The sequence below is a fragment of the Mya arenaria genome, chromosome 5 (genome assembly GCF_026914265.1).
Source record: "Mya arenaria isolate MELC-2E11 chromosome 5, ASM2691426v1".
Classification (NCBI taxonomy): domain Eukaryota; kingdom Metazoa; phylum Mollusca; class Bivalvia; order Myida; family Myidae; genus Mya; species Mya arenaria.
The window spans coordinates 33606168-33631764 of NC_069126.1; the positions used below are offsets into that span (position 1 = coordinate 33606168).

A 25597-nucleotide genomic window follows, 5' to 3' on the forward strand; every position below is an offset into this window, starting at 1 on the left:
TCTATGTCATTAATTTTGCAATAGTGCAGAAGAATCACTCATTTATAAGGGGCAAATTTGGTCCTATTTGTGACAACAAAAGTTAACTATAATAATCAGTCCATATTCTTAAATGTTTATTTAACATTTTATAAAATGCTATCTCTCCTAGCCTCTCGAAGTCAGTTTTAAAGTACAGATGTGAGAAGTGCAACGGGTTTGACAGTTTGCTTCTATCGTCTCGGCAGCGAGTTTTACAAAGTATAGATATGATCCTGGTAGGTTGGTCTTTCACAAGCTCACAATGCACTGATGGCAGTGATACATTCTCCCCGGCCTGAAAACACCAAACACATTCTTTAGACCTACATAAAATTTAACAAAGCACCACACTACGATGCCAATGTTCATTTATTTCTCTCAATTTGTCCAGTGACTTAATTAAATAGTTTTATTAGGCTTGAGACTTGCTACATACATGCTTATTGTCATTCTTAACGTGTCTACTAAGTTTCAAGTGAGTATCGTCATCCTTTTTTAGTTGTGTCCAGTCTTATTACGTTCGATGACTGCTGTATCATCACCGATAATGACACAAGGGCTATGGCAATTTTCTGACTTGCTTTGTAAAAAAACACAATTTGTTAACAATATTATGAATACAGTATATATGTTCAGTTTTTCCTGACCATATACGTCCCCCGCGTTGTGGCACTTTAACGGATTCTGCATTATGGTAATTTCCCTTATAACAATTATTGCACTTACCATAATACTGCATTATGGCATTTAACCCAAAAACACATGATTGCACTTAAAATAATACTGCATTATGGCACATATACTAATAGCGCTCGATGGCACTTACCCAAATAATAATAATGCCGCATGAAGGCACTTACCCTAATAACCCATAAATGTACTTACAATAATAATGCAGTATGGCATATCCTTATTCAACATAATGGCACTTACCCAATTGGTAAATACCACATTATGGTATTTACCCTTATAACACATTATAGCACATACCCTAGTACCGCTTTATGGCATTTATCCAAATACTCATACCACACTATAACACTTACCCTCATACAGAATTTTGGTGCTTACCCTAGTCAAGCGTATGGCACTTACTCTAAGTGAAAATAATTTGAGAATGTCACTTTCAAGCACATGTTTCTGCAAAGACAAATTTACAAAATAATTACACACTACAGGAATAATAAAAAAATATATTAATAAAATACTACATTTGTTTGTGTTACTGTTTTTATAAAGGCAAAACCTCTTTTTTTTTAAAGTAATCATTTTTCATTCTCAACGCTGCATAGCGCCTCTTGTTTGCATGCGTTCTGCATCGTTTTTTAAAACAAGTTCTCATTATTATTACGTCACAGGTCGTTTGTGTTTTGGAAAGCAAATTGCGGTATCAATTTTCAACAAAATCTGGGGACTGCTGATAAATCATCTAAGCGCTTGATGAGTGATATCTAATATTATTCATGCTTGAAAAAAAACAACGTTTTCGCAAATTTATTGTTTTGTCAATATATGTTTTGAACAAAATATGCAGGTTTTCATTTTTTTACCAATTTGCTTCAATTCAGTTGTAAAAAATAATGCTTACATACCCTGAATACCCAATTGTGCAGAAAAAGGTTCACTCATTCATATGGGGCATATTTGATCCATAATGATTAGTCGAAATTTGAAAGTATATAAATCAGGAGTGGGTAACAACCTATTCATTGAAAAATCTTATCTGGAGCTCTTTCAATGCAATTCATATTGTTAATGTTTTCAGACAAGTACTTTTTATCAGTTTCAATAAAATAAATTCCTTATCCGTTCTGATATATTCTTAACTCCAGGGCAGTCAACAATTTCTTACAATACATTTTTGCATACAAAACAGTGCTAACATAATGTGTAGCAATACCATGTAACTGCCATGCATTTTTACAGTGATAAAATAAAATTCAATACAAGAAACATTATACCTTATAAACTTCACTGGAGTTGCATGCATAATAATAGTAAATAAGTATATCGTTATCTGAATCAATGACAAACAGGGCTCTGTTTCAATGATTGTATTTTAATCTTAAATATTCATAACAAATAAGCAGGAACAGGATATATTTATTTCCTTTTCATTTTAGATATCAATCTCTCGCAAAATATTGAAACAAGGTTAACTTTTCATTTACAACCAAAGTCTTTATTGAAACAGAGCTACACTGTAAATAGAGTAAATACACTTTTCCCAATATTTATGCGAAAAACTACAGAAATAAGCTCAGTAGTAAAATGTTTAAACATAAACCCGGTTTAATGGCACTGGGCAAACGCCAAAGACATAGAACATAAAAACAAAAAATCACAAACAAGAAACATGGAAGAACAGCATAAAACTCCACAAACAGCACAGTGGATACATACTATGTATAAAAAACGAGATATGTTTATCAAGGATTGTTAGGTACCGCCTTGGAACGGTCAGTAAAATGCAAATTTACTGGGGGTTTAACCAGTTTAAGTGCACAAACCTCTTTCTTATCCCAACAATCCTAAATGAAGAAAAAAATGCAAAAGGTAAATCTTATCAAAGTATGCATTAACTTGAGGAAACTTAACTATAAAACAAATACTAATTAACTTATAGGTAAAACCCAAGTACTTCTATGATTAGAGATCCCAACTATATCTACAGATGGACGAATACAATTCACAGCACCTAATTCAAAAACATTTCAAAGATACGATTCAGGGCACAAAACCATCAAGTTCAAGTTTGATAAATTGCAACCCCTTTTGTGAGGTTAAAAACCTTAATTTCAGTAACCTTTGTTTAGATTTGAGACAAAGTAACCCAATATGTGGAATAAGACCTTTACTTACGTTGCTTTAAGTTTAATAGAATGTAACTCTGTATGTGAGATAATCTTCTATTCAAGTTAAAGTTTGATACAATGTAATCCAGTGTGTGATTTAAACCCCTATTCAAGTTCAAGTTTGATACAATGTAATCCAGTGTGTGAGATAAACCCCTATTCAAGTTTAAGTTTAATACATTGTGACCTAGTATGTGAGATGAGAGCCTAAGTAAGGTTAGTTTAAGTTTAATACACTGTGACCTAGTATGTGAGAAAATCCTATATCCAAGTTTAACTTTGATAAAATGTAACCCAGTTTGTGAGATAAACCCCTATTCAAATTTAAGTGTGATACAATTTAACCCAGTATGTTAGGTAAGACCCTTTATAACCTAAGTTTAAGTTTGATACAATATAGCCCTTGTGTGAGGCTGAATGGCACAATGCAACCCTTATCTGAGGTAAGCCCTTACCCAAGTTTGAGTTTGACACAATGCAGCCTCTTATGTGGCGTATGCCCCTATCCGAGTTTGAAATTGACACATTGGAACCCGTTTTTAGAGGTAAGCACATATCAAAGTTTGAGATTGACACAATACAGCCCCTTCTGTGAGATAAGCCCTTGTGTTTTGAGTTTGACTCAATGCAACAACTTATGTGTGATAAGCCCCTATCCAAGTTTGAAATTATTTGAATGCAACCCTTATAGGAGATTAGCGCCAACCCAAGATAAAATTTGACATAATGTTATCCCGTATATGAAACAAGATCTTACCCAATTTTAAGTTGACTCAATGTAACCCATTTGTGAGATAAGGACCTACCAAAGATAAAGTTTGACATAATGTAATCTCTTATGTGAAATAAGGCCTTACAGAACTTTGAGTTGACACAATGTAAAATCACTTTTGTTCTATGCAAAGTTGACACAATAAAACTCCGTATAAGAGATTAGCCCTAGCAAAACAAACCCAGTGGTCTAAACGTCCAAGAATAAGCCCTGTTAAGATGGACAAGCAAAAGGCCCAAGCGACACTTAACGTGAGATACAAACGTACACACACCACAAACAGCCCACACACGCATCGAAATAACTTTATATATTCATGATTGGATTACCGCCTTTGTGAAGTGAAACACACCATATTGCAACCATTATGTGAGATAAGGCCATATCCATGTAAATAAACAATTCAACCCGTATCCAAGAAAAGACCCTACCTTCATGACTATTTTTATTTCCAGACAGGACCTCTGGGGCTGGGTCTGAGGTTTTATTCTCATTCTTTGATCTTTGTAGGGTCGAAATTATCCACTCCACAGATTTCTGAGTACTTTCAAGCTGCGAAGAAACAAGTAACTGATTTAATTAATTGAGAAACATTCAGAAATGTTTTTATATTATTCAATACTTACTCGTTGTGTGCGAAGGAAATAGTATTATATAGCACATTGTGAGATATAAACTCTATTATGTACTACAAATCTCATACTTCGAATCAGCCTCTATAAACACTATTATGTACTACAATGCTCACACTTCGAATCAGCCTCAGGTGTCCTTGCAACAAATCTTTATCCCATCTTATCTTATTGTTTCTCCATGTAGTTGCTGGTGACAGAGGCATTCCCCAGTTTAATCTTATCGTATATGACCTTGTATTAAATATTATTATATGATCTGACCTGTTTCTCCATACGTGTCAGCCTACTCCCCTGTTAAGATAGAATCTTCAGTTCAACGCGTGTAGGCGACATAGGCATCACCATATTTATCTCTATAATATCTTACCTGTATTTTCATTTTGGCCAGCCTAAAAAAGAACTTATAAGTAAAAACAATATACTTGGAACAAAAACACATATCACTTTTACTAAGAGCTTTCAAAAACAAAACAACCGAATATCTATCATTACCGTAGTTACATAATTTATAAATAAAAGAAAACGTGCTTAAATGAAATGTTCAGTAAATGTAGAGCAAATAGCACAGAAGTTTTTTGTCAATAGGTCATGTTAAAATTGCATGGAATTAGCAAGTTTCTGCGTTCCACTCACATGTCTTGTGTGTTGTCAACGTCTTTCTGTTCCCGTTTTTGTTGAAAGGCATCGGCAATCAAGTTCTCCCATTGTGTCAACTGGTGATCATTCTCCAACTTTCGACCTAAAATTGTCAAATAAGTATGTTCTATTCTTGTAGATACCATTTTTTAGTTTAGCATAAGTCACAATCAGAATCGTAGGCCCAAGAATAATACAAAAACATTTAAAATAACAAAGTGCGTTTATTTTCTTATCATAACTAATTTAACAAACTTATTAAAAATATATTGATAAACAAGATTTTGTGGCTTATAAATAAAAATATAAAAATAATACGCGATTCAACTCAAAGCTGAATATGCAACAGCTAATACTTTTCTTAAAACGGAAATGAAAGGCGAACTTGCATTGATTTTTTTGTATTTTAAGTCGAAAAACACTGTCATTTCACACATTTCTTTTCAAATATTTCTTAAAGGCAAATATCCCTCGATTTGTTTTACATCTATATCTGATAAAAAAAAGTTTATACATGAAGTCCTGATGAAATCTATAAGCAGATTTACTGGTTTGAAAGTCATTGGCAATAAGCTGTGTCTATTGATAAATAAAAAATATATCTGGATAAATAAACGATGAGGGCCTCTCCAATTTCAAGTGATTTGTGAAATACAGCCTATCCGTGAGACTATCCTGGTTTTGTGTTAAATCAAGGATATTTGCCTATAAACATTTATCAGATTACTACCATATCGCTTATTTTAAAAATACTCACACAAAAATTGTTTAGTTTCTTCACGCTCCTTTTTCATAGCCCCACGACAGCATGACTCACATACAAATCGGAATACTAAAAATATGTGCGCGAGAAGAATAAGCGGAGGAAATAGTACAGGCCGCGTGTAGTACTCGTGGATAAGTGAGAAACGCTGGAAAAACCAATGTTTGTCTGCATTGTCCTGGACTTTTTCGAACGTGTTGCTGAAGAAAAGAGAAACAAAAAGGTTGCATATAAGGAGGATATTTACTAAGCTACACAAGCAAATCACCAGAAATGCAACTTAAAGTTACTAATCTGAAAGGTACTCTACTTCGCGAAAAAAGAAAATGTAGCACACCTCGTAAATGACACCCTACGTATGAATGTGCAATGGAAAGGTCACAAAACACTTTCATTTCGTAACCTATTTTATGCAATTTACTCAAATTGTACATGTAGTTTGAATGTGGGGTGATCAATTGCCGTTAAATTATCAACCTTTTCCATCAACATTTTTTATTCTCACGGAATAAATCTTCAACCTTAAAACTCATAAATAATTTCTTTTCAAACCAAATCTTATGATATGTAGGTATATTATAACAACTGTAAAAAGTATTTGAGAAGAAATTATTAAAACACTACACCATACCTGAACATTGCAATGAGAAGGTTAAGGAGTAACACGTTGGCAAGCAATATGTAGATGCCCATCATGATCGGCACCAACCACTTCCCGGTGTCCGTCGGGCATCTTGCTTGAGTACCATTTATCCATATTGTAGCATCGTACGAGCAGTCAGCTTCACCTGGGGATGTAAAATTACTTGATATCTGTAAAAGTAAAATTTGTACATGCAAAAACAGTCCCGATCGTCTGGGTCAACATACTAATTTTAGCTTTGACTCTCTGCTGATATTATTAAACAAGCTATTTGGGTCTATTTATATCTATATAAAGGTATACATCAAAGAAATCTTATACCAATTTGCAACAATTTAATCGCAAGCGAATTCCCACTCTTGATTTCGTTCCAGTTTTTTAGGTAAATATCGACAAATATTTTAGATACAGTTGATTCTCTACAAATGTACACATTGTGATAGTCAACAAATGTCATGTTTTTATCTTTAAACAACCTGTAAGTCATGGCCAACACAAACGTGTCTAGCATGACGACAACACCACCAATGACAACAACACAGCGGCTGTAATGATAACTCAACATTTTTCTTCGAAATAGAGAAAGCAACAAGCTGCATTACTAGACATATCTAAAATCAGAGTAATTGTCATAAATGTTCATGTATTTGCTCTGCATAATATGTACCAAATTGTATTCGAATATCTTTAATGGTGTTTGAGTAATTACTTAAATTAGAGGATTTTCACTACGACGACGATATGGACATCGGCTCCAAGTCTATCACAATACCCGACATTTTTTTTACCCGAACATAAAAGAAGAGGCGCTGTAAACAAACCTTCGATTTCTTCCAAAAAAAGCTCTCCATAGATGTTCCAGTAAGATTTACGGATAATCTGAACCGCAGTCTTCCAGGTTAGCGGGGCGTTTGGATAGAGAATGGAGTGGGATGCGATCGCGTACGAGAGCACAAACACCATCAGGATCAACAGGAAGTATATTAAGTCCTTTAACTGGATAAGTGAAACACTTGTGTTGACATTAGTATTTTGGCATTACATATAGTGCAATTTTAGAACACACAAAACCAGCATGACAAGGACTTACAGAAGGTCCTCCAGCAGAATAAGTAAAACATTAGGGTTTACAATAATATTTTGGTATTTCATATTGTTAAAAACACGAACACCATCTCTATGACCAGGAAGAATATCAGGTCAAAGATATGGATAATTAAAATAGTAGGATTGTTTTCTGTGTCTTTGGCGTTTACCCAGAGCCATTAAACCGGTTTTATGTTTAAGCCTTTTGCTACTGAGCTTGTTTCGGTATTTATTCACATAAGTATTGAAAATAATAATATTATGGTATGACATATTGTGCACAGACACAAACATCATCTATATGACTAGTACATCAGGTCCTGTATATGGTAAGTTAAACATCAGGGTTGACAATTATAGCATAATGGTATTACATATTGTGCAAAACAACGAACACCACCAAGATGACCAGGAAGTACATTAGGTCCTGGATATGGATTAGTAAAACATACCTCCACCAAGAAATCCATCAGTAGCCATATTAATGTAACACCTGAGCATAAATGCTCAATTTCGTTGAATTAAAGAAACACGTAAATGGTTATAACTTTAAATGCATAAAAACGATTGCATTAACTTACCATTTTGCCAATCATTACAAGTTTTGGGCCCAGTTTTTTGTGAACTGAGAAGATATGGAGCAACCTTAGGAAATACGTTACAAAGTTGAGAGCAAGGACCACCCTGGCAGCTTCGAACGTGCTTTCGTAAGGCAAGAATCGCAGGGTTATTCCAATAATGAACAACATTATGGTCATGGTGTCAACAACGTTCCACGTGTCAGTGAAGTAGATTTGCAATTTCGTGGCTAATGTTGCTGTTGAGCTGGTCACCATCTGAAGAGTAACCAATGGGCGATATCTATTGTGTTATTATATAGATTGTTGCAATTATGCGAGAGTATATTCAATATTTAAAAACTTGTGGGAATCAATTAGGTCCTGAATTTAAAACCTAGCAAGTTTTACATCAAATGACGTCAGACAAAACTTACGAAATGTGCCCAAGGCAAAAACAAAATCATGAAGGAAGGAGCATAGGATTTAAAACAATAGGACCATGGGAAATAAAGAATATGACCATGGAAAATAAAGCAATAGGACCATGGGAAGTAAAGCAAAAAGACCATGGGTAATAAAACAATGGGTGCATTGGGTGAAAAACAATAGGACCATGGGCAATAAAACAATAGGGCCATGGTTAATAAAACAATAGGGCCATGGTTAATAAAACAATATAACCATGGGTTGCAAAACAATTGGACCATGGGTAATTAAACATTAAGACAATGGGAAGTAAAACAATAGGATCATGGATAATAAAAATATAGGACCATGGGTTATAAAACAATAGGTGCATGGGTAATAAAACAAAATAACCATGGGAAGTAAAACAATTGGTGCATGGGAAGTTAAACAATAGGTGCATGGGAAGTTAAACAATAGATGCATTGTAAATAAAACAATAGGTCCATGGGAAATAAAACAAAAGGACCAAGATAAATAAAACAATAGGACCATGGCATGGGAAATACAACAAAAGGTGCTTGGGAAATAGAACAAGAGGGCCATATTGGCCCTAAATCGCTCACCTAAGTAAAAGAGTTTAACCTTTGTAATCAATAAAGCTTGATATTTGCTTTCAAAGAATATTGAACAAGAGGCCCAATAGGGCCTATGCTCTACTGGCATGGCCCTTGTGGTCATTTTCAATCCAGAGCATGTGTGTTGTAAAACAAGGGAAGTAACGCTGCCTACTGATTGTTAGTTTTTAGTTAGATTTTTAGGTTCATTATTTACTTTTGGTTCATTGTTTTTGCTCATCGTACTTACTCGCCGGACGTTTTTTCCTGGCGCCTTGTCCATATTTCTACTTGTTCTGTCATGTAGTCCCCCATGGTGTACATTTATGCATTTCTATTGTTTCTTTATATCTATTTATTCATTTCCCGTAGTTTACTGTATAAAATGTAAGCTTGCATAAAAACTCTCTTGTGGAATTTATTTTTGGGTCGAGAATCGTCCTAATACCTTTCGTACCAATGTGTTTTTGCTCGATGTAAATAACTTAGACACTCATTTTTTTTTTAAGCTTCTTACCAAACTTATGATGTGCGCAAGTAACATGAATTAATGGTTAATCTTTACTGGTGTTCAGATGGTTTATCCTACAACAGCAAGTACAGCTTGTACGTATGAGTTTTAGGCAACACATATATAGTTTACTTTTTGTGTTTGGGTTAGCTGAAAACGCTGCACGTTCAACATCAGGACAGAAAGTGTTGTAAGCAGACAAGCTCCACAACAAATATCAAAGGTATGGGCCTTGTGGTTTGAAACAAGAAGATTTTGAAAATCTCTAGGAAACTTGAGACCCCCGGAGCAATGTCAGTTTTGACCCAAGGGGCATAATTTGAACAATAGTGTAGTTGACCACTGAATTAAGCCTTGTTCAAAATAGCAAGGATCTGCATAGCTGTTTCGAAAAGGTTTTTAACATTTCCCAATTTAAGTATACAAATCTTGTGAACCCGGGGGCTTGGCCAGTAATAACACCAGGGGCATAATTTGAACAAACATTCGCAAGCAAGTGTGACTTTACATGTAAACTCGGCTTAAAATAGACTTCGCTCATGTAGACTTGGCTAAAAATGACATAGCTAAAAAAAAAGCATTTTTTTATACTTTCAAGATCCATAATCTAGACATTCAGGAGCGGTTCTGGCTGGTTTTCAAATGCAACCGAGCTTTAATGGATATCTAAATACTGTACAAGTTTTATCGAGGTACAATGAAGACTGTATCGTGTTCACAAGCAATTGTTAACAGACGCACAGATCACAGATCTTTTTATACTTTCAAGGCCCATAATCTAGACATGCATCAGCGGAGATGGCTGATTTTCGAAAGGAACTGAGCTCAGATAGATATCTCAATACTGTACAAATTTCATCGAGATCAATTAAATCTGAAGACTTTTTCGTGTTCACAAGCAATTGTTTACGCAATAGAATGTTTTATACACATGTACTATCAAGGCCCATAATCTAGGCTTGCATGGACGGCTCTGGCTGGTTTTCGAAAGGAACTGAGCTCGAACGGATATCTAGATATTGTACAAGTTCCATCAATATACAATCAAAACTGAATACTGTATCGTGTTCACAAGCAGTTGTTTACAGACGCACTGAATTTTTATATTTAGACATGCATGGGGGATCAGGATGGTTTTCGAAAGGAACCGATCTCTAATTGATATCTAGATACTGTTTCATAGAGATACATTCAAAACTAAAGACTGTCTCGTGTTCTCAAGCAATTGTTTACAGATGCTCGGATTTTTTATACGTTCAAGACCCATAATCTAGGCATGCATGAGCGGATCTGGCTGGTTTTCGAACCGAAATCTAATGGATATCTTAATACTGTACAAGTTTCATCGAGACACAATCAATACTGAAGACTGTATTGTGTTCACAAGCAATTGTTTACAGATGCACGGACGCAAATACAATTTACACATTACTATCGCATAAGCTCTTCTGGCCTTTGGGCAGTAGAGCTAAAACATACTGATCAAACATGTTGCAAGGATAATCACTGACAGGACTTGTCACAGTTGCCTGCACACTGACAGGACTTGTCAGTTTCCTGCACATAAACAGGACTTGGTGATTGACTTCACATTGACATGATTTTGATCAGTTGCCTCCACACTGACAGGACTTGATGATTGACTGTACACTGACAGAATTGATTCTCATATCTGCACACTGACAGGATTTTGTTCAGTTGCCTGCACACTGGCAGGACTTGATAATTGACTGCACACTGACAGCACTTGATACAGATACCTGCGCACACTAACAGGACTTTGTTCAATTGCCTGCACACGCACACAGGACTTTGTTCAATTTCCTGTCAAAACTATGTTAAATTGCTTGCACACTAAAATAACTTTTAGTATAGATACACAAACAACATACAGTGCAACAACCAATAAAATAAAACAAAAATGCCTTAAGCTCTAATAATCAAATATATCAGAAGATATTCAGCATCTTCCACTATGTCAACATCACCTTCCTTCACATGTCCAAAATCATTTCTTTTCTTCTTTAAATCCATAAAGGCTTATTCACTATCCACACAGAAAATTAGATCGTAGCTTAGAATAATCTACATTGAGTTCAATGGAAAAGTCAGATAATTAAATTTATTAGTAAGTAAAAATGAAATTTCTTCTAAAGAATAAAGTGTTTAATAATTATTTGAATCTACGAACTTAAAAAATGAACAATAATTACCTTTAAGTGACTATGTTGAAGACTTAATAAAATTTGAAATCTATTCCTAAAAATAAAAGTATTTGAATCTCCAACAAAAAGGGAGACCATATAACAAGACTTGCTAAACTTTTCATAACTATCAGATTTTAACATTTTGGCCTTTTTCTTGTTGTTGTTGATCAGTTATGACCATTGGTGTATTTTTTTTAAGTCACCAAATAAGGCTTTCTGTAAAGTTTAATTGAATTTGGACTGGTAGCTTTAGAGAAGATGTTTTTTTAAGCAAAATAGGAAGTTGGCCATTTTGGTGTTGTTGCTGTAGTTGTAGATGTTGATCAATCGTGACCCCTTGTTGTATTTTTGCAGAGGGTCACCGAAGAAAGCTTCCTGTAAAGTTTCATTTAATTTGGATCGGTAGTTTCAGAGAATATGTTTTTAAAGCAAAACAGGAAGTCAGCCATTTTGTTGTTGTTGCTGATGTTGTTGTTATTTATCAATCGTGACTCCTTGTTGTATTTTTGTAGCTGGTCACCCAAGGAAGCTTCCTGTAAAGTTTCATTGATTTGAACTAGTAGTTTCAGAGGAGATGTTTTTAAAGCAAAACAGGAAGTCGGCCATTTTGTTGTTGTTGTTGTTTTTGATCAATCGTGACCCCTTGTTGTATTTTGTAGATGGTCATCCAAGGAAGCTTCCTGTGAAGTTTCATTGGAATTGGCCAGGATGTTTCAGAGGAAAAGTTTTTAAGCAATTGTTGACGGAAGGACTGACTGACTGGCTGACTGACTGGCTGACGGACGGACTGACGCCGGACAAAAACCGATCACAATAGCTGACCTTTAGCACTTCGTGCTCTGGTGAGCTAAAATTTGGACTATGGGAAATGAAACATGTAGGTCATCAAATGTAAAACGTTCAAATAAGAATTGTAGAATTTTGAAATGGTATGAAAACATAACATTTTTTTGTTAAAGTAAAAAAAAAAGGCAAAAGAACTAGAACCGAATAACTTTTAAGTGAACGATCTAGGTTAATGGCTTTACCTAGTTTACCTATTGAATACCTGTGATCCATTATCAATAGGGGTCATCCCCTGGTAGTATTTAAACTGCCTACCTAGTATAAGGTCCCGAGGCCCATGTGTTCCATGTTTTTGACCTTACAATTGCACCCACTGACCTATTAATGAATAGGGGTCATGTGCAGGTCATGGCCATGGTGCCTACAAATTTTGGGTTCCTGGTCCTTAATTATTGATTGGAAATGTTAATCCAGCTCAATGTCACCACTTGTCATGACAAATTTGTACAACAAGCTTGAGGTCAATAGGGCCAAACGTTCTTCAGTTATTGATTGGAAACGGATATTCAGCCGAAGGTCACAACAACCTTTTTTCCCATTTACTTTCAACATGTACTATTTTTACATAATATATACGTCAACATTACTATGTTGTATATAAATTTGTCTATCACACACTTATACACACACACTCACGCACGCACACTCAAGCACGCAGGCACGCACGCAGGCACGCAGGCACGCAGGCACGCACACACACACACACACACACACACTCGCACGCACGCACGCACGCACGCACGCACACACACACACACACACACACACACACACACAAAATATTACTTTTTTATTTCAGGAAAAAAAAAAGATGTCATATGCGTTGTTAAGGCTAGATGTGTCTTTCTATGTTTATTAGTATTTAAAACATACAGTACTTCCCACTTTTTTTCTGTGGTTGTATGATTGTTAAATGCTGTTTGCTGGTCTAATTTGATTCTTAATTTCAGATAATGCGAAAATGCATCGAAAGACAGTTGTCTGTCATATAGTTGATATAAAATATCATTAAGATAATTAGAAAATTACAGATATTACTGTACTTGCTTTTCTTGACAATGCCTTATAGGGCTTCATGTTTGTAAATTGTTATATTTATTGACGTCAATGCAATAACGTTGTTTAGTTTGTTCCATAATTGTTGTGTTTTTGACACAACCAATACCAATGTTCAATTGATGTTACATTTGAATTGCAAAAGGTACATAGCCTGCAGTCGACTAATTTGTGTTCCATTGTTTCAGAAGTTGGTCGAATACTATTCTGCAACAACATTGAAAACGAAAGTTTGTTTGTTTGTTTTATTGATGTGTCAACTTTTCCTTTCAGCTGTTTAATATTAGTTTGAATGGTCTCATCTGTAGACTAAGTAGCTGTTTCTTTATATGTATTGGAATTGATCGAACAAGTGTTTGGTTCTTTATGAAATCTGTGTTATACAGGTATTCTATTCGATTAAAGTCATAAAATGGTTTGTTCTATATATAGTCATAATATGTTCAAGACACTTAATACCTTTTTTTATTACATTGTTTAAAAACAGAGTGTTATTGTTTGGTTATTTCATATCACTGTTTTAGCTGTTTTCATTGAGTTTAAGTCGTAAATTTGTTTAATTCTACTCCAGGCTTTGAGGACACCATTAATGAATGAACCCTCTTCTGAAATTTTGTTTATTAGGACATTGTCTAATTCATATTCAAAAACCAATTCATTTCCATAATTATTAAGCTTTTAGTTAAGAAAGGTTTTCCATTTGCTTTTGTTTTTGTCGTCTAAATATCTTTTTACCCAGACAGCTTTTATGAGTCAAAAAGAAGTTTGATATTTGTAAGTTTTAGTCCACCTTTTTCGTAGTTTTGGTACATAATATATCTTTTTATTTTGTCTGGAATTTTGTCCCATATGAATTTGAAGATAGATTGTTTAATGTTTTCAAAATATACCTGCTTGGATTAGCGAGAACAGTAAATGGGTAGATGATTTTTGGTAATGCGCATACATTCACAACGGTAATTTTACCCATTAGTGTTAGTTTTCTATGTTCCCATTGTTTTAGTACTTTATAAACCAAACTCTTTTGTTTGTTATTATAAAATGTAATAAATAAATGAAGCAGTTGATCATTCTGACGTCCAAACAAATGGTTTAGTATTGCAGAGCTTTATGTTTGTGTTTTTAAAGTACCCACTCTAAGAATGATGGATTTATTTGTGTTGAGGTTTAGACCAGAACATTTGTTAAAATGATTCCAATAAATTAAACAAAGATTAAAAGGAATTTTCAGAGCCATCATTGAAGTACATTGCATCATCATCAAAAAGTGATTTTAATTCCCTTGATATCAACGTTTTGCTTTATATAGCCTGGAAGTATTTGTAAACAAGTGATTAATAAAATGAAGAAAGTGGGCACCACTGGCGTACTCTTATATCAATTTCGAAGACCTCCGATATATGGCCATTGTGTATTATTATCCTTTGAATATCTGTATTGTAGAGTTTTGTCCATAAAACGATCTCTGTTCAAACATTGAAAGATTGAAAACTGTCAAGTATAAAAGAATGATCAATAGTATCAAATGGTTTTTGAAAGTCAGCGAAAAATAGAAGACCAGGTTGGGTTTTTTCTTCAAGATATTGCATAACTTCTATGGTAAGTCGAACATTTTCGCCAATGTATCTATCTTTGATATAACCAGTTTGCTCAAAGTCTATAATTTTAGATAGTTTCAATTGGAAAGGTTTTCTAAATTTTTATCGGGTTTTGGAATAAGTGATATTTTACCTTGCCCTTGAAGTGGTTTTAGTTTTCCATTTTAAAAAGTGTAATTTAATGAGTTTAAGAACGGACTGGATATATTTCCAGAATATTGTCTAAAATTATGTAGTCAGGCCATTAGAACCAGAGCTTTAATTATTTTTCGTTTCTTTAAAAGCATTTCCGCATTCATAAATTGAGAGAAAACCTTCGCATAAACTACTATCGAGACATGGAAGTCCATTGAAGGTTGTAATTATAAATGCCTTTCTGATATTGTCTTCCTGGTTAAGGTCTTTACTATAGAGGTTTTTTTTATAAAATTTTACTTCTTTAATTAGAGTGTTTTTAACTTCTGATCTTATCATTTATTTTAAGTTTATGTACTGTTTTCTTTTCAGAGTGTTTCTTCTCTAAATAAGCAAAATATTTTGTGTTATTTTCATTATTTTCCACGCGTATTGCTTTTGAACTAAGAAAAAGACCAATAATATGTTCACTACGAAGTTCATCAAGTCTTTTTTGTATGAGAGATTGAGTTATATTGTCGTTATTGGCTATATTATTATAGTCTTTTATTAGACTCTCTTCTTCTAATTTAAGCACTATTTTTTATACGATGCAATTTTTATTGTTGTGTTCCTAATTGAACCTTTTATTATTTTCCAAAATGTGTTTGGATTAGCAGAATCATTGTAATGTTTTTTTCTTGTATGCATTCCCTTTTTGACTTATATTTATTGTCTAATAAAAGAGCATAATTTTATTTAAAATAACCCGGACTTTTGTCGCATTTTAAGTCATCTATCGTTATTAATACAATTGTATGATCACTTTTAAAACCTTGTTTAATAATACTTTTCTTTGGATGCCAGGTATATTGCATTTTAGAGGGATGGAGTAGTCAACATATATCAACTACTTCACAAGAGTTTATTATGTTATGTATTTTATCGCTACACTTTTTATGTGTGTCCGTTTTGCCGTTCTTTTTGTCTAGTGAGCAATTAAGATAAAGTATTGAAATCTCCACCGATATTGAATGTTTTATCATTAATCTCCAACAAATATTTTTGTAGCAGATCAAATATACTAGTTTCGTCCTTTTTGCGTCCAAATATGTTAACTAAGGTAATTTCATTTTCGTTTAATATGATGTATGCAGTAAGTCTACCCTTTTTAATTTCGGTGTGATTAACTAATTTTATATTTGTTTTAGGGTTGATACTATTAGCGCTAAATGCATAAGGTCCATCCCATTCGTCTTTCCATTTAAAACAAAATAATTGTTTTGAGCAGTGTTTCTCTTGCAGTTATATAACAGTTTTGGTATGAAGTGTAAATATATATATATATATATATACGTTTTCAATGCACTGTATTACAATATGATAATCGCTATGCTATAGTTGAAAAAAACAAAACTATGTCTTCTGATGTAACAAATGTTTAGTATGTTTTAGTATGGATTTTGCGTTTGTTCTTTGTATCAGAATAATTTTCGAAAATGAAGTGAAAGTAAAAAAATCCTTTCAAAGAAAAAACTTAATTTTTTAATTCAAACCCTGTATTGTACAATCTTAGTGAGAAACTTATCGAACTGACAATATTTCTTTAAAGAATACAGCCTGATTATCGATAGGATTGAACAGGGCATTTTGCCTTCGTTTAACAAAATATATCGAGAATCATAGTTACACAAAGTACATTCATATCAAGGCAGTATGTATTATATGCAAAAATAAAAAAAAATATGTATGAGGTTCTAATCTATACACACTTTCTTCTGAAGTGATAAAACATCTGTTACATCAACTTACATCAATGTGTCAGAGTGACGGTTTATCACAAAGAAATATTTTACACACGTTTAACATTTTTGAAAGTGATATAAAGATTTATTCATTTCAAACACCTGCAATGTTTAATGATTGAACTAAAAAAAACGTATGCAATGTGTAATGGTTAGTTTTATATTATATAGTGACCTTCGACCCAGTGACTTCAACAAGAGCTGTCACAGAGACAGCGCGCTCGACTATTCCGCCGCTTTTCGGTGTATGGATTGAAAAGTTTTGGTGAAACATGCATGGATCACTGTTAGATTAGATTTCAATACATTTCATGATGTGCTGAGATATTTACATAAATTGAATGAAAAATATTAGAGGTGGTACGCAATCTTTTACGTTAATTCTAAGTCGTAAAAGGGGCATTATTTTGTCAAAATGCGTACAGATTGGGGGCATGATGGTAAACAAGCGTGGAAAGTTTCAAAGCCAGATGTCAATGGACTTTGAAAATATTTGAGGTGGTTGGCAAACTTTAACGTAAATTCTGAGTAGAAAAAGGGGCACAATTTTGTCAAAATGCTTGATAGAGTTACCTCCTCCTGTATACAGGTTGGGGGCATGATGGTGAACAAGCGTGCAATGTTTCAAAGCCGGATGTCAATGGACTTTGAAAATATTTGAGGTGGTACGCAAACTTTAACGTAAATTCTAAGTCGATAAAGGAGTATAATTTTGTCAAAATGCTTGATAGAATTACCAGCTCCTGGGTATAGGGTGGGGGCATGATGGTAAACAAGTGTGCAAAGTTTTAAAGCCATAGGTCAATGGACTTTGAAGATATTTGAGGTGGTACGCAAACTTTAACATAAGTGGTTACGCCGACGCCGACACTGACGCCGACGCCGACGCCGACGCTCGGGTGAGTAGGATAGTTCTCCTTATTCTTCAAATAGTCGAGCTAAAACCGATAGGATTGATAAAATTTTGATCGGTCGTAGAGACAGACTAACGGACATACGGATTGAATACTATATGCAGTACTTCGGGGTCATAAAATATATAAAATTCATAATTTCATTTATCTCGGAAATCCTATAAATATCTAACTAGTACCAAGTAAGTGTTTGAAGAGTTGTATTAGTATCATGTATGTATAAAATGATAAAGACCTTTACTTTTAAAGACGTTACGACCCATTATTAAGCCAATTTTTGTTAAAACAATTACTGACAATTATGTATAGTTTAACGTTCTGAATACAACAGTGTTGGACAATATACAATTTATAAAATGAATAATTTGTGTCAACATTGTGTAAGACACAAACTTAAGACTCAACGCAAGCACACAAAGACAAGTAAGACGCAAAGCAAACACAGACAAGGTGTTCACTACAACATGAACATAAGGGTGTATGATGGGTTGAAAGGACTTGTCTAAATATCAGTATTCTTATTGTATGACAAACATTTCTTTAATAAATTGGTAAAGAGTAAAAGTTTAAATTTCATTAAAAACATCAATGATTAGTTGAATAGATAAACAATGAATGGTGCTCAACTACGATTTCCAAACAAATCTGTCAATGTTAAAACAGAGTGCTGTAGAGCAAGGGGTATACAACTTAATAATGATTAAAAGGAGAAAAATGCCGCTTGCTTTACATGCCTGTACATTGTCTCTTGCAACCAAGTGCCAATTGAATATCTTGAACAGCTTTAAAGAGTAAAACAGCAAAGGCTCTGATAATGACCGAATTTGTTTTCTTCGTAAGAAAACAATCAATCTCAAACTAAAGGTGTACCGTTATAATGAGTATTATCTACAGTTATTACAATACCTGTCTGATCTCCTCCATTGTAAATGCGAACACCCAGATAGTGAGAATGATCTCTTCCATAGATACTATGGTGTTAAAGTTAAAGACCAGGATGTACGTGTACAGGCTGAGAAACACAAGATGAGAACACTGCAAAACAAAATGGAATACAATATGAGTGCCAAGCTTCGAAGAACTGTATAAATGTGTTTGATATTATAAAACAAGAGAACCAAATGCAAACACCAACACTTTGCTCACCTGGTTATAACTCAACTACTATAGCTTAACAAGTTATAGGCTTTCTTACAATTCGCGTATTGCCATATGTACCATCTGTATAATGTGTTTATGTGAAGATCATCGTGACCAGTTTATAATTCTACACCAAGGTAATGATAAAACATTGAGTTCTCTTTATAAAAACAACAAACAAATCAAAAAGTGATCATACTGAACATGAAAAGCTTTGAAAGGTAATAGTAGATAATACCACATCGTTCTCAAAGATAGTGAACGGGGCGTTGAAAAGTAATAGTAGGAAATACCACATTGTACAAAAAGATTGTGAATGGGGTGTTAAAAAGTAATAGTAGGTTATACCATTTTGTACACAATAATGGTAAAGGGGCGTTAAAAAGGATTAGTAGGAAATAGCATTTTATACACTAATATAGTGAACGAGGCGTTGAAAAGTAACAGTCGAAAACACCTCATTGTACAAAAAGACTGGGAAAGGGGCATTGCAAAACATAATAAAAATACCTCATTGTACACAAAGATGGTGAAAGGGGTGTTGAAAGGTTATAGTAGGAAATACCACATTGTACATAGAGATGGTGAAAGGGGTGCTGAAAAAATAATACCCAGAAACTCACCACGTTATACATAAAGATGATGACAGGAGCTTTAAAAAAGTAGTAGAACTTATCATAAGCTTTCATCTTCGACTCTTCGGAACTGAAATGAGTAATAACTAATAAGACAACATTTTATATCAGTTAAAACCACAATGTATTTAGGACACATTACAAATAAAAAACATTATCAAATTACAACACAGTAAAAACAATATTACAGTATATTTACATAAAATACAGGATTATTTGCTTTTAAATTGCATTCCATTGATGAAACTATTTTTTTATTGTTTAAATTTGTATTTCGCATTCACGACACAGTCTGTTACTATTGTATGCTTTTTTATTGAGTTTATACCTAGTTGGAGCGTTTTCTTTGTCTTCGATATACATTAAATCCCATATCGGAAAAATAACAAGTTTAACGCAGAGCTAAACTGTGAAATAACTATTGATTGAATTAATACAAGGCTATTCCTTATATGCACGCTAGTAATTGAACATCGTCCTTGGCAACATGGAACAAAACAGTAACTCTATCATCTACCCTCATGAAATTATACAAGCGCGCGTAGCGCTCGTTATGCGATGGTTTATAATTGCAATAACTAGAATTGTGGGTGCAGTAACTATTACACATACACACAAAAACGCAAACAAGATTTACACTGATCTCTGCCTCGTCCTCTTGTTATTGAGATACTCTTGGTTGTGAGAGTCTTGGTTGGAATCTTTGTTGTTGTTGTCACATGGGCTGCAGGTATTAGGTTTAGTGAAATCAGGCAGAACAGAAATCAAGGGTGGGAAAAACAAACACAGCAGGAGCTGAAAAAAGAGAAACACATTTATATGTAATGCATTTATCCATGTATGTATCAGCTCAATTACGACCAAAAATATACATTACCATAAGAAACTATTTCTTTTGTACACGATGATATAATTTACTTGTATAGTGTTACTTTCTTGGAAACATTTACAGCTTATCAATAATAAACTGATAACCATTAATAAAAGAGAGTCTATTTTCACAGCAATATATGTGGATAAATAAATTCAGTCAACGGGAGAACCTCTGCCATTTTCCGTCGAAAACAACATCAGACGAATGACAATGGCAGAATTCCTTTACATTAAACTACGCTGCAAGTAGATCGCGTCGTAGTTTCAATTTAGCAGTTGACTCGAAGGATTTTACTCTTAGCAATCTCAATAACTTATACAATCGTATAAATGACTTGGAATCAATTTGAACTTTGTTATATAAATTATACGTAAAAGACTACAATTGATAAATATTATTATTCTTAATTTTTCGAACAACCTACTGATGCACCGGCATATATATCCAAGGTTCGTAGTATAGAGAGGATGTCCAAGGTGTTCCTATTGATATTCTATGTATCGTCTGTATGAGGACCCAATTTTAGCTGTTTCATTGGAATGGTATTATCTCTTATTATGTTATTCTTTTAAACGTACTGTATGTCGGAATGTGTACGTATAGAAACAATCAAATGATATACATACTTTTTACACAATAAAAATGTTCCAAAGTAATTGTTTTCCAAGGTCTTTGTGTCAGCATGTATCAGCAACCAGTTATTTTCTTTTTGTCCTATATAACCATGTTTGAGTCTTATGCCTTTATAGAAACCAGTGTCTATATCAATAGAACATGATCAAATGCAACTGACGGGATAAGGATCCAACAGCTCTTATGTAGGGGGCAAACAACAATTTTATTTAAACAGTTTTAGCTACACTGCCAGTATATACTGCACATGCTAAGGAGTAATGAAGACAGAAACAGTTTTAATTGTAATTCGCCAGTTAATTCGAATGTCTTACATTTTCTTGGGTACTGAAATTTACTCAGGCTGAATGGAATAAACGCCTTGATCAATGGAAACTGTTCTTAACCAATTGGATAGCATCATTTATGTAGGTGGTGACATATAACACAAGCCAAACCAATCATACACTTTAGCAGAGAAGTTTAATACACTTTTAGAATTCATATTTAATATGATAATATGGGTCTTGTACATGCCAAAAAGCGGAAACAAAAAATCCTATTAAATGCATCGGCTGAATTTTTACTGTGCCTTGAATTCAAATAATTATACTTCTTTGATGGGAAATTCATTGCTGTTGTTAAATTTGTGTTATAAAAACTCTATATCAAAGTGGAAGTGAAAAAAAGACGGTTTTACATTATTATCCGAAATGACACGTCATAAAATGTGTGACATGCATATTTGTGACCTACCCTCCATAGCGAATTGTTCTGAACCAGTCTACCATTCCATATCCTGTTTAGCAGAGACTGACAAGGGGTTTGCGAGATAAAGTCCTTGTTGTCTGACTTCACAGCAATCAACATACACGATGTATTGCCCCAGTTACTCAATTTCCGTTCCACCAGGTCCTGGGCCTTGTGTTCGTCTGTTGAGTGACATTCAGACAACACTCCCACAGCTAATTCAGACCATTCCCTGAAAACATTGCAAGAAAGCTTTGATTTATAAACGCTTGATGAAAAGTTTACATTTAATTGAAATCAATTTGAATAAAATATTAGCCAATCTCGTTTTATGCTTTGTTTCCATTGCATATTTCTTTGCATCAGATTATCATGCTGGAAGTTTTCCTCTTTTTATTAGCCATTTATGTACAGTATAATAATCCACACAGCTACTTATATGAGTGCGCAATTCAAAACATTTCCCAGTTAAATATTACATTACAAATATTAAGGGTTATAATACTATGCTTTGAATAAGATTAGAATATTCCAAAATTGTTTAGCGAAAATAATGATTTGTGAGTTTGTATATTGTGCCGTCGACATGTTGTGCCAAATCAAAATGAATCTTCGTTCCAGTCTTAAAACTCACCTTAGTAGACAAGAACAAGCAGACAAAGTGCCGTCAAAAAGTTTGTTAGATACATAGAGGTTATAAAAATGGCGTTAGCAGCTTTGATCATAGAGATTTATCAATAAGCGTATCTATATTTGCAGGTCTATTTCAGATATGATAACTACTTATAGTAATATTCGGGGTTTTTACCTGTTTTTATAGTAATCGGCTCCCTAAATCACTCAGTTTTGCTCCATTTTTTATTGTTGCTTTTAGTAATCCAGACCGAAAACCAACATGGCCAATGGCGCTCAATAATTGTTTTTAGATGGCGTTTTTGTGGTGACAAGGAAAATAACACTTACAATAGTTACATCAAGGCCAAATCTATACCACATTTGCTTTTCTTTACAATTATATATACTTCTGTTTTATTCTTTAAAAACAATAATAAAAGTTAAACTTAATTTCATATGTATTCCCAGGTCAGAAATACTCTTACTCAATGCATTTCTGAATTTTATTCCTGAGTTCCGTGTCATTTGTCTTCCTTAACATGGACTTCAGCAGGCTGCTACCAACCAAAGCCGCAGCTATAGCATCCTGCAATACATAAAACGTATGAGAACGTTTTAATTTGTGTGCATAAAGCAACTTAAAATTATGAGCATAAAACAACATACTTTTAATTTGTATGAATTGAAAAACTTTCTTAAAATTGAGTGCTTTAAACAACTTTTATTTTATTTATGTACATTAGACAACTTTCTATTAAATTGTGTGCATTTAACTTTCTGTTGTTTTGTGTTCATTAAGCAAAATAATTTGAGCATGGTACAAACAACTTTCATAATGTGTGAATCAAACAACCTTTTATGTGTGCATGAAATAAAATTAAACTTTGTGTGTATCAAACAACCTTTCATTTGTTTGCATAATACTATTCTTAATTTGTGTGCGTCAAACGAATTTCAAGTTGTGCGCATCGAACAACCTTTAAATTGTGAGCATCAAAACCCTTTAATTACTGTCGTTCACGCAACTATCGATGTGTTTGTAGCCAAACAGTCCATTAGAGTCTACGTACAAGTCTACGTGAAATTGTTGGTCAAGACAAGTATGCTTCAATGCCCTTTGCAACGACCGAAACTATCATTGTCATATATATCAAAATAACTGTGATCCTCACTAAGATTTTCTTTATGACTTCATCATTGGGGATAGGTTTATTAAATGCCTGGCTACCTTAAAAGTAGTTCGATCTCAATTTTGGTCAAACTAAAGACGTTTAAACGGTTGCTCCCTAAATTCCCTTGTTTGCCTCTCAACATTTAAAGCGGTTGTAAGGGAGATCAAGTCTACGGGTAAGTATCTGGTAATGGATGATTTATGTCACTATATATATATATATATATATATATATATATATATATATATATATATATATATATATATATATATATATATATATATATATATATATATATATATATATATATATATACATATATATAAATATATATCCAATATTTTCTGTTTCTCATAAGAGATGTTAAATAAGGACCCCACAAGTATGTCTATTAACCCTGGATTATCTCACCTTCCCTTCAGCCCAGAATAGTTTCGCCATGTCCTGATATATCATCAGTATCGACCAGATAAACAAGAGTTGAGATGGCTGGTCAAAGTTCGTCTTCTTTACGTTTGCTGGAAAATTATGAAAGAAGTTCATTGATTGCTCTTTACTTTGCATTATTAAAAAGCATCTCGTAGACCGGGGGCGGGTCCAGGATTAGAAGTTAAAGATGTCGCACTTTGGATGTTCACCCTTTACCCATGAACTGAAATAAATAGGATCCAAATATAATATGGTTGTTGAGGAAACATTTTGGCTAATTCAAGTTGAAACTGGTGCATTCTGGTGCTTTTGTTACCATCTTAACATGAAATCTCTTTCAATTTTAGATTGGTCACGCGCCTGGTACAACTCCTGGAACCGTCAGTTATCAAATCTTAATCATTTCCACCGTCAATAAGAGTCAATGTTTATCCTGTTTTCGATATTATTCAAGTCATAACTTAAATTAGCTATGTTATTACGGCTAATCGAGGGAAACATAGCAGATATGTGGATATTTAATATCTTCGTTCAACTTTTATCAAGTCCCTGTTTAATCAAAGAACTATGAGGGAGTGTCGTCTAGAGTATATCTTACAACTCTAAAATACAAAAAATAGAAACAATGTCCCCTTACGATCCTTGTTTTACTTTCACGTTATTGCTATGTAAGATCTGAGAGGCAAACTTGTTCCGTTCCATACACTACTACCTCTGCGTAGAAGATAAACAACCCCAGTAGCCGGTTTGAACTTTGAAAAGTAATTCCCGTGATATATACCAATGTGCAATCCATTCAAGTTGATCCAAAGATTATGTTCCGCTTGAAAAATAATCAAACCTGCAATCCGATTAATGTGATCGTTTAGGTTCCTTAGAGTTAAATGTCACCTAACATAATTCTGAAAGCGTACAAAAGTGTTGCTGTTGCTATGAACTTCAACTACAACTTAACTATTTATAAATTATGACTACTATAAACAACATAGTCCATGTTGAGGCATTACTAATACATTACATTATTGTGTTACAACGACCGCAAGATTTAGCTTTGCATATGCAGATGCTGCTGTTTATGCTGCTGATGGTGGTGATGATGATGAATATAATGGTGGGGGAGGTGTTTCTTGGAGAACAATTTATACGTTGTAGAACAGGTACAAAATTGAACTAAGATGAAAAAGAGGTGCAATATATGTGCAAAAAGCTACAGAAACATGCTCAGTAGCAAAAAGTTTAAACATAAAATTTCATGTGTTAAATATTCTTTGGGAAAAGACGCTGAACATTTATTTAAAAGTTTTGCACTTTTGACAAATGATCAAA

General features: G+C 33.8%; 1 protein-coding gene across 1 annotated transcript in view; it reads right to left on the minus strand.

Moving 5' to 3' along the window:
- Window positions 1-296: 296 nt before the first annotated feature.
- Window positions 297-25597, minus strand: part of LOC128235634 (transient receptor potential cation channel subfamily M member-like 2) — a 60400-nt gene continuing 35099 nt past the window's right edge. Inside the window, exons 13-27 of the mRNA XM_052950438.1 lie at window positions 24254-24360; window positions 23156-23256; window positions 22062-22287; window positions 20457-20614; window positions 19808-19889; window positions 18951-19079; window positions 7993-8247; window positions 7147-7321; window positions 6314-6470; window positions 5677-5882; window positions 4917-5022; window positions 4651-4672; window positions 4080-4200; window positions 1068-1161; window positions 297-316 (exon numbers count right to left, since the gene is read on the minus strand). Coding sequence (XP_052806398.1) covers window positions 1148-1161; window positions 4080-4200; window positions 4651-4672; window positions 4917-5022; window positions 5677-5882; window positions 6314-6470; window positions 7147-7321; window positions 7993-8247; window positions 18951-19079; window positions 19808-19889; window positions 20457-20614; window positions 22062-22287; window positions 23156-23256; window positions 24254-24360 — 1859 coding nt within the window. The 3' untranslated portion in view covers window positions 297-316; window positions 1068-1147. The remainder of the gene's footprint in view (window positions 317-1067; window positions 1162-4079; window positions 4201-4650; window positions 4673-4916; window positions 5023-5676; window positions 5883-6313; window positions 6471-7146; window positions 7322-7992; window positions 8248-18950; window positions 19080-19807; window positions 19890-20456; window positions 20615-22061; window positions 22288-23155; window positions 23257-24253; window positions 24361-25597) is intronic.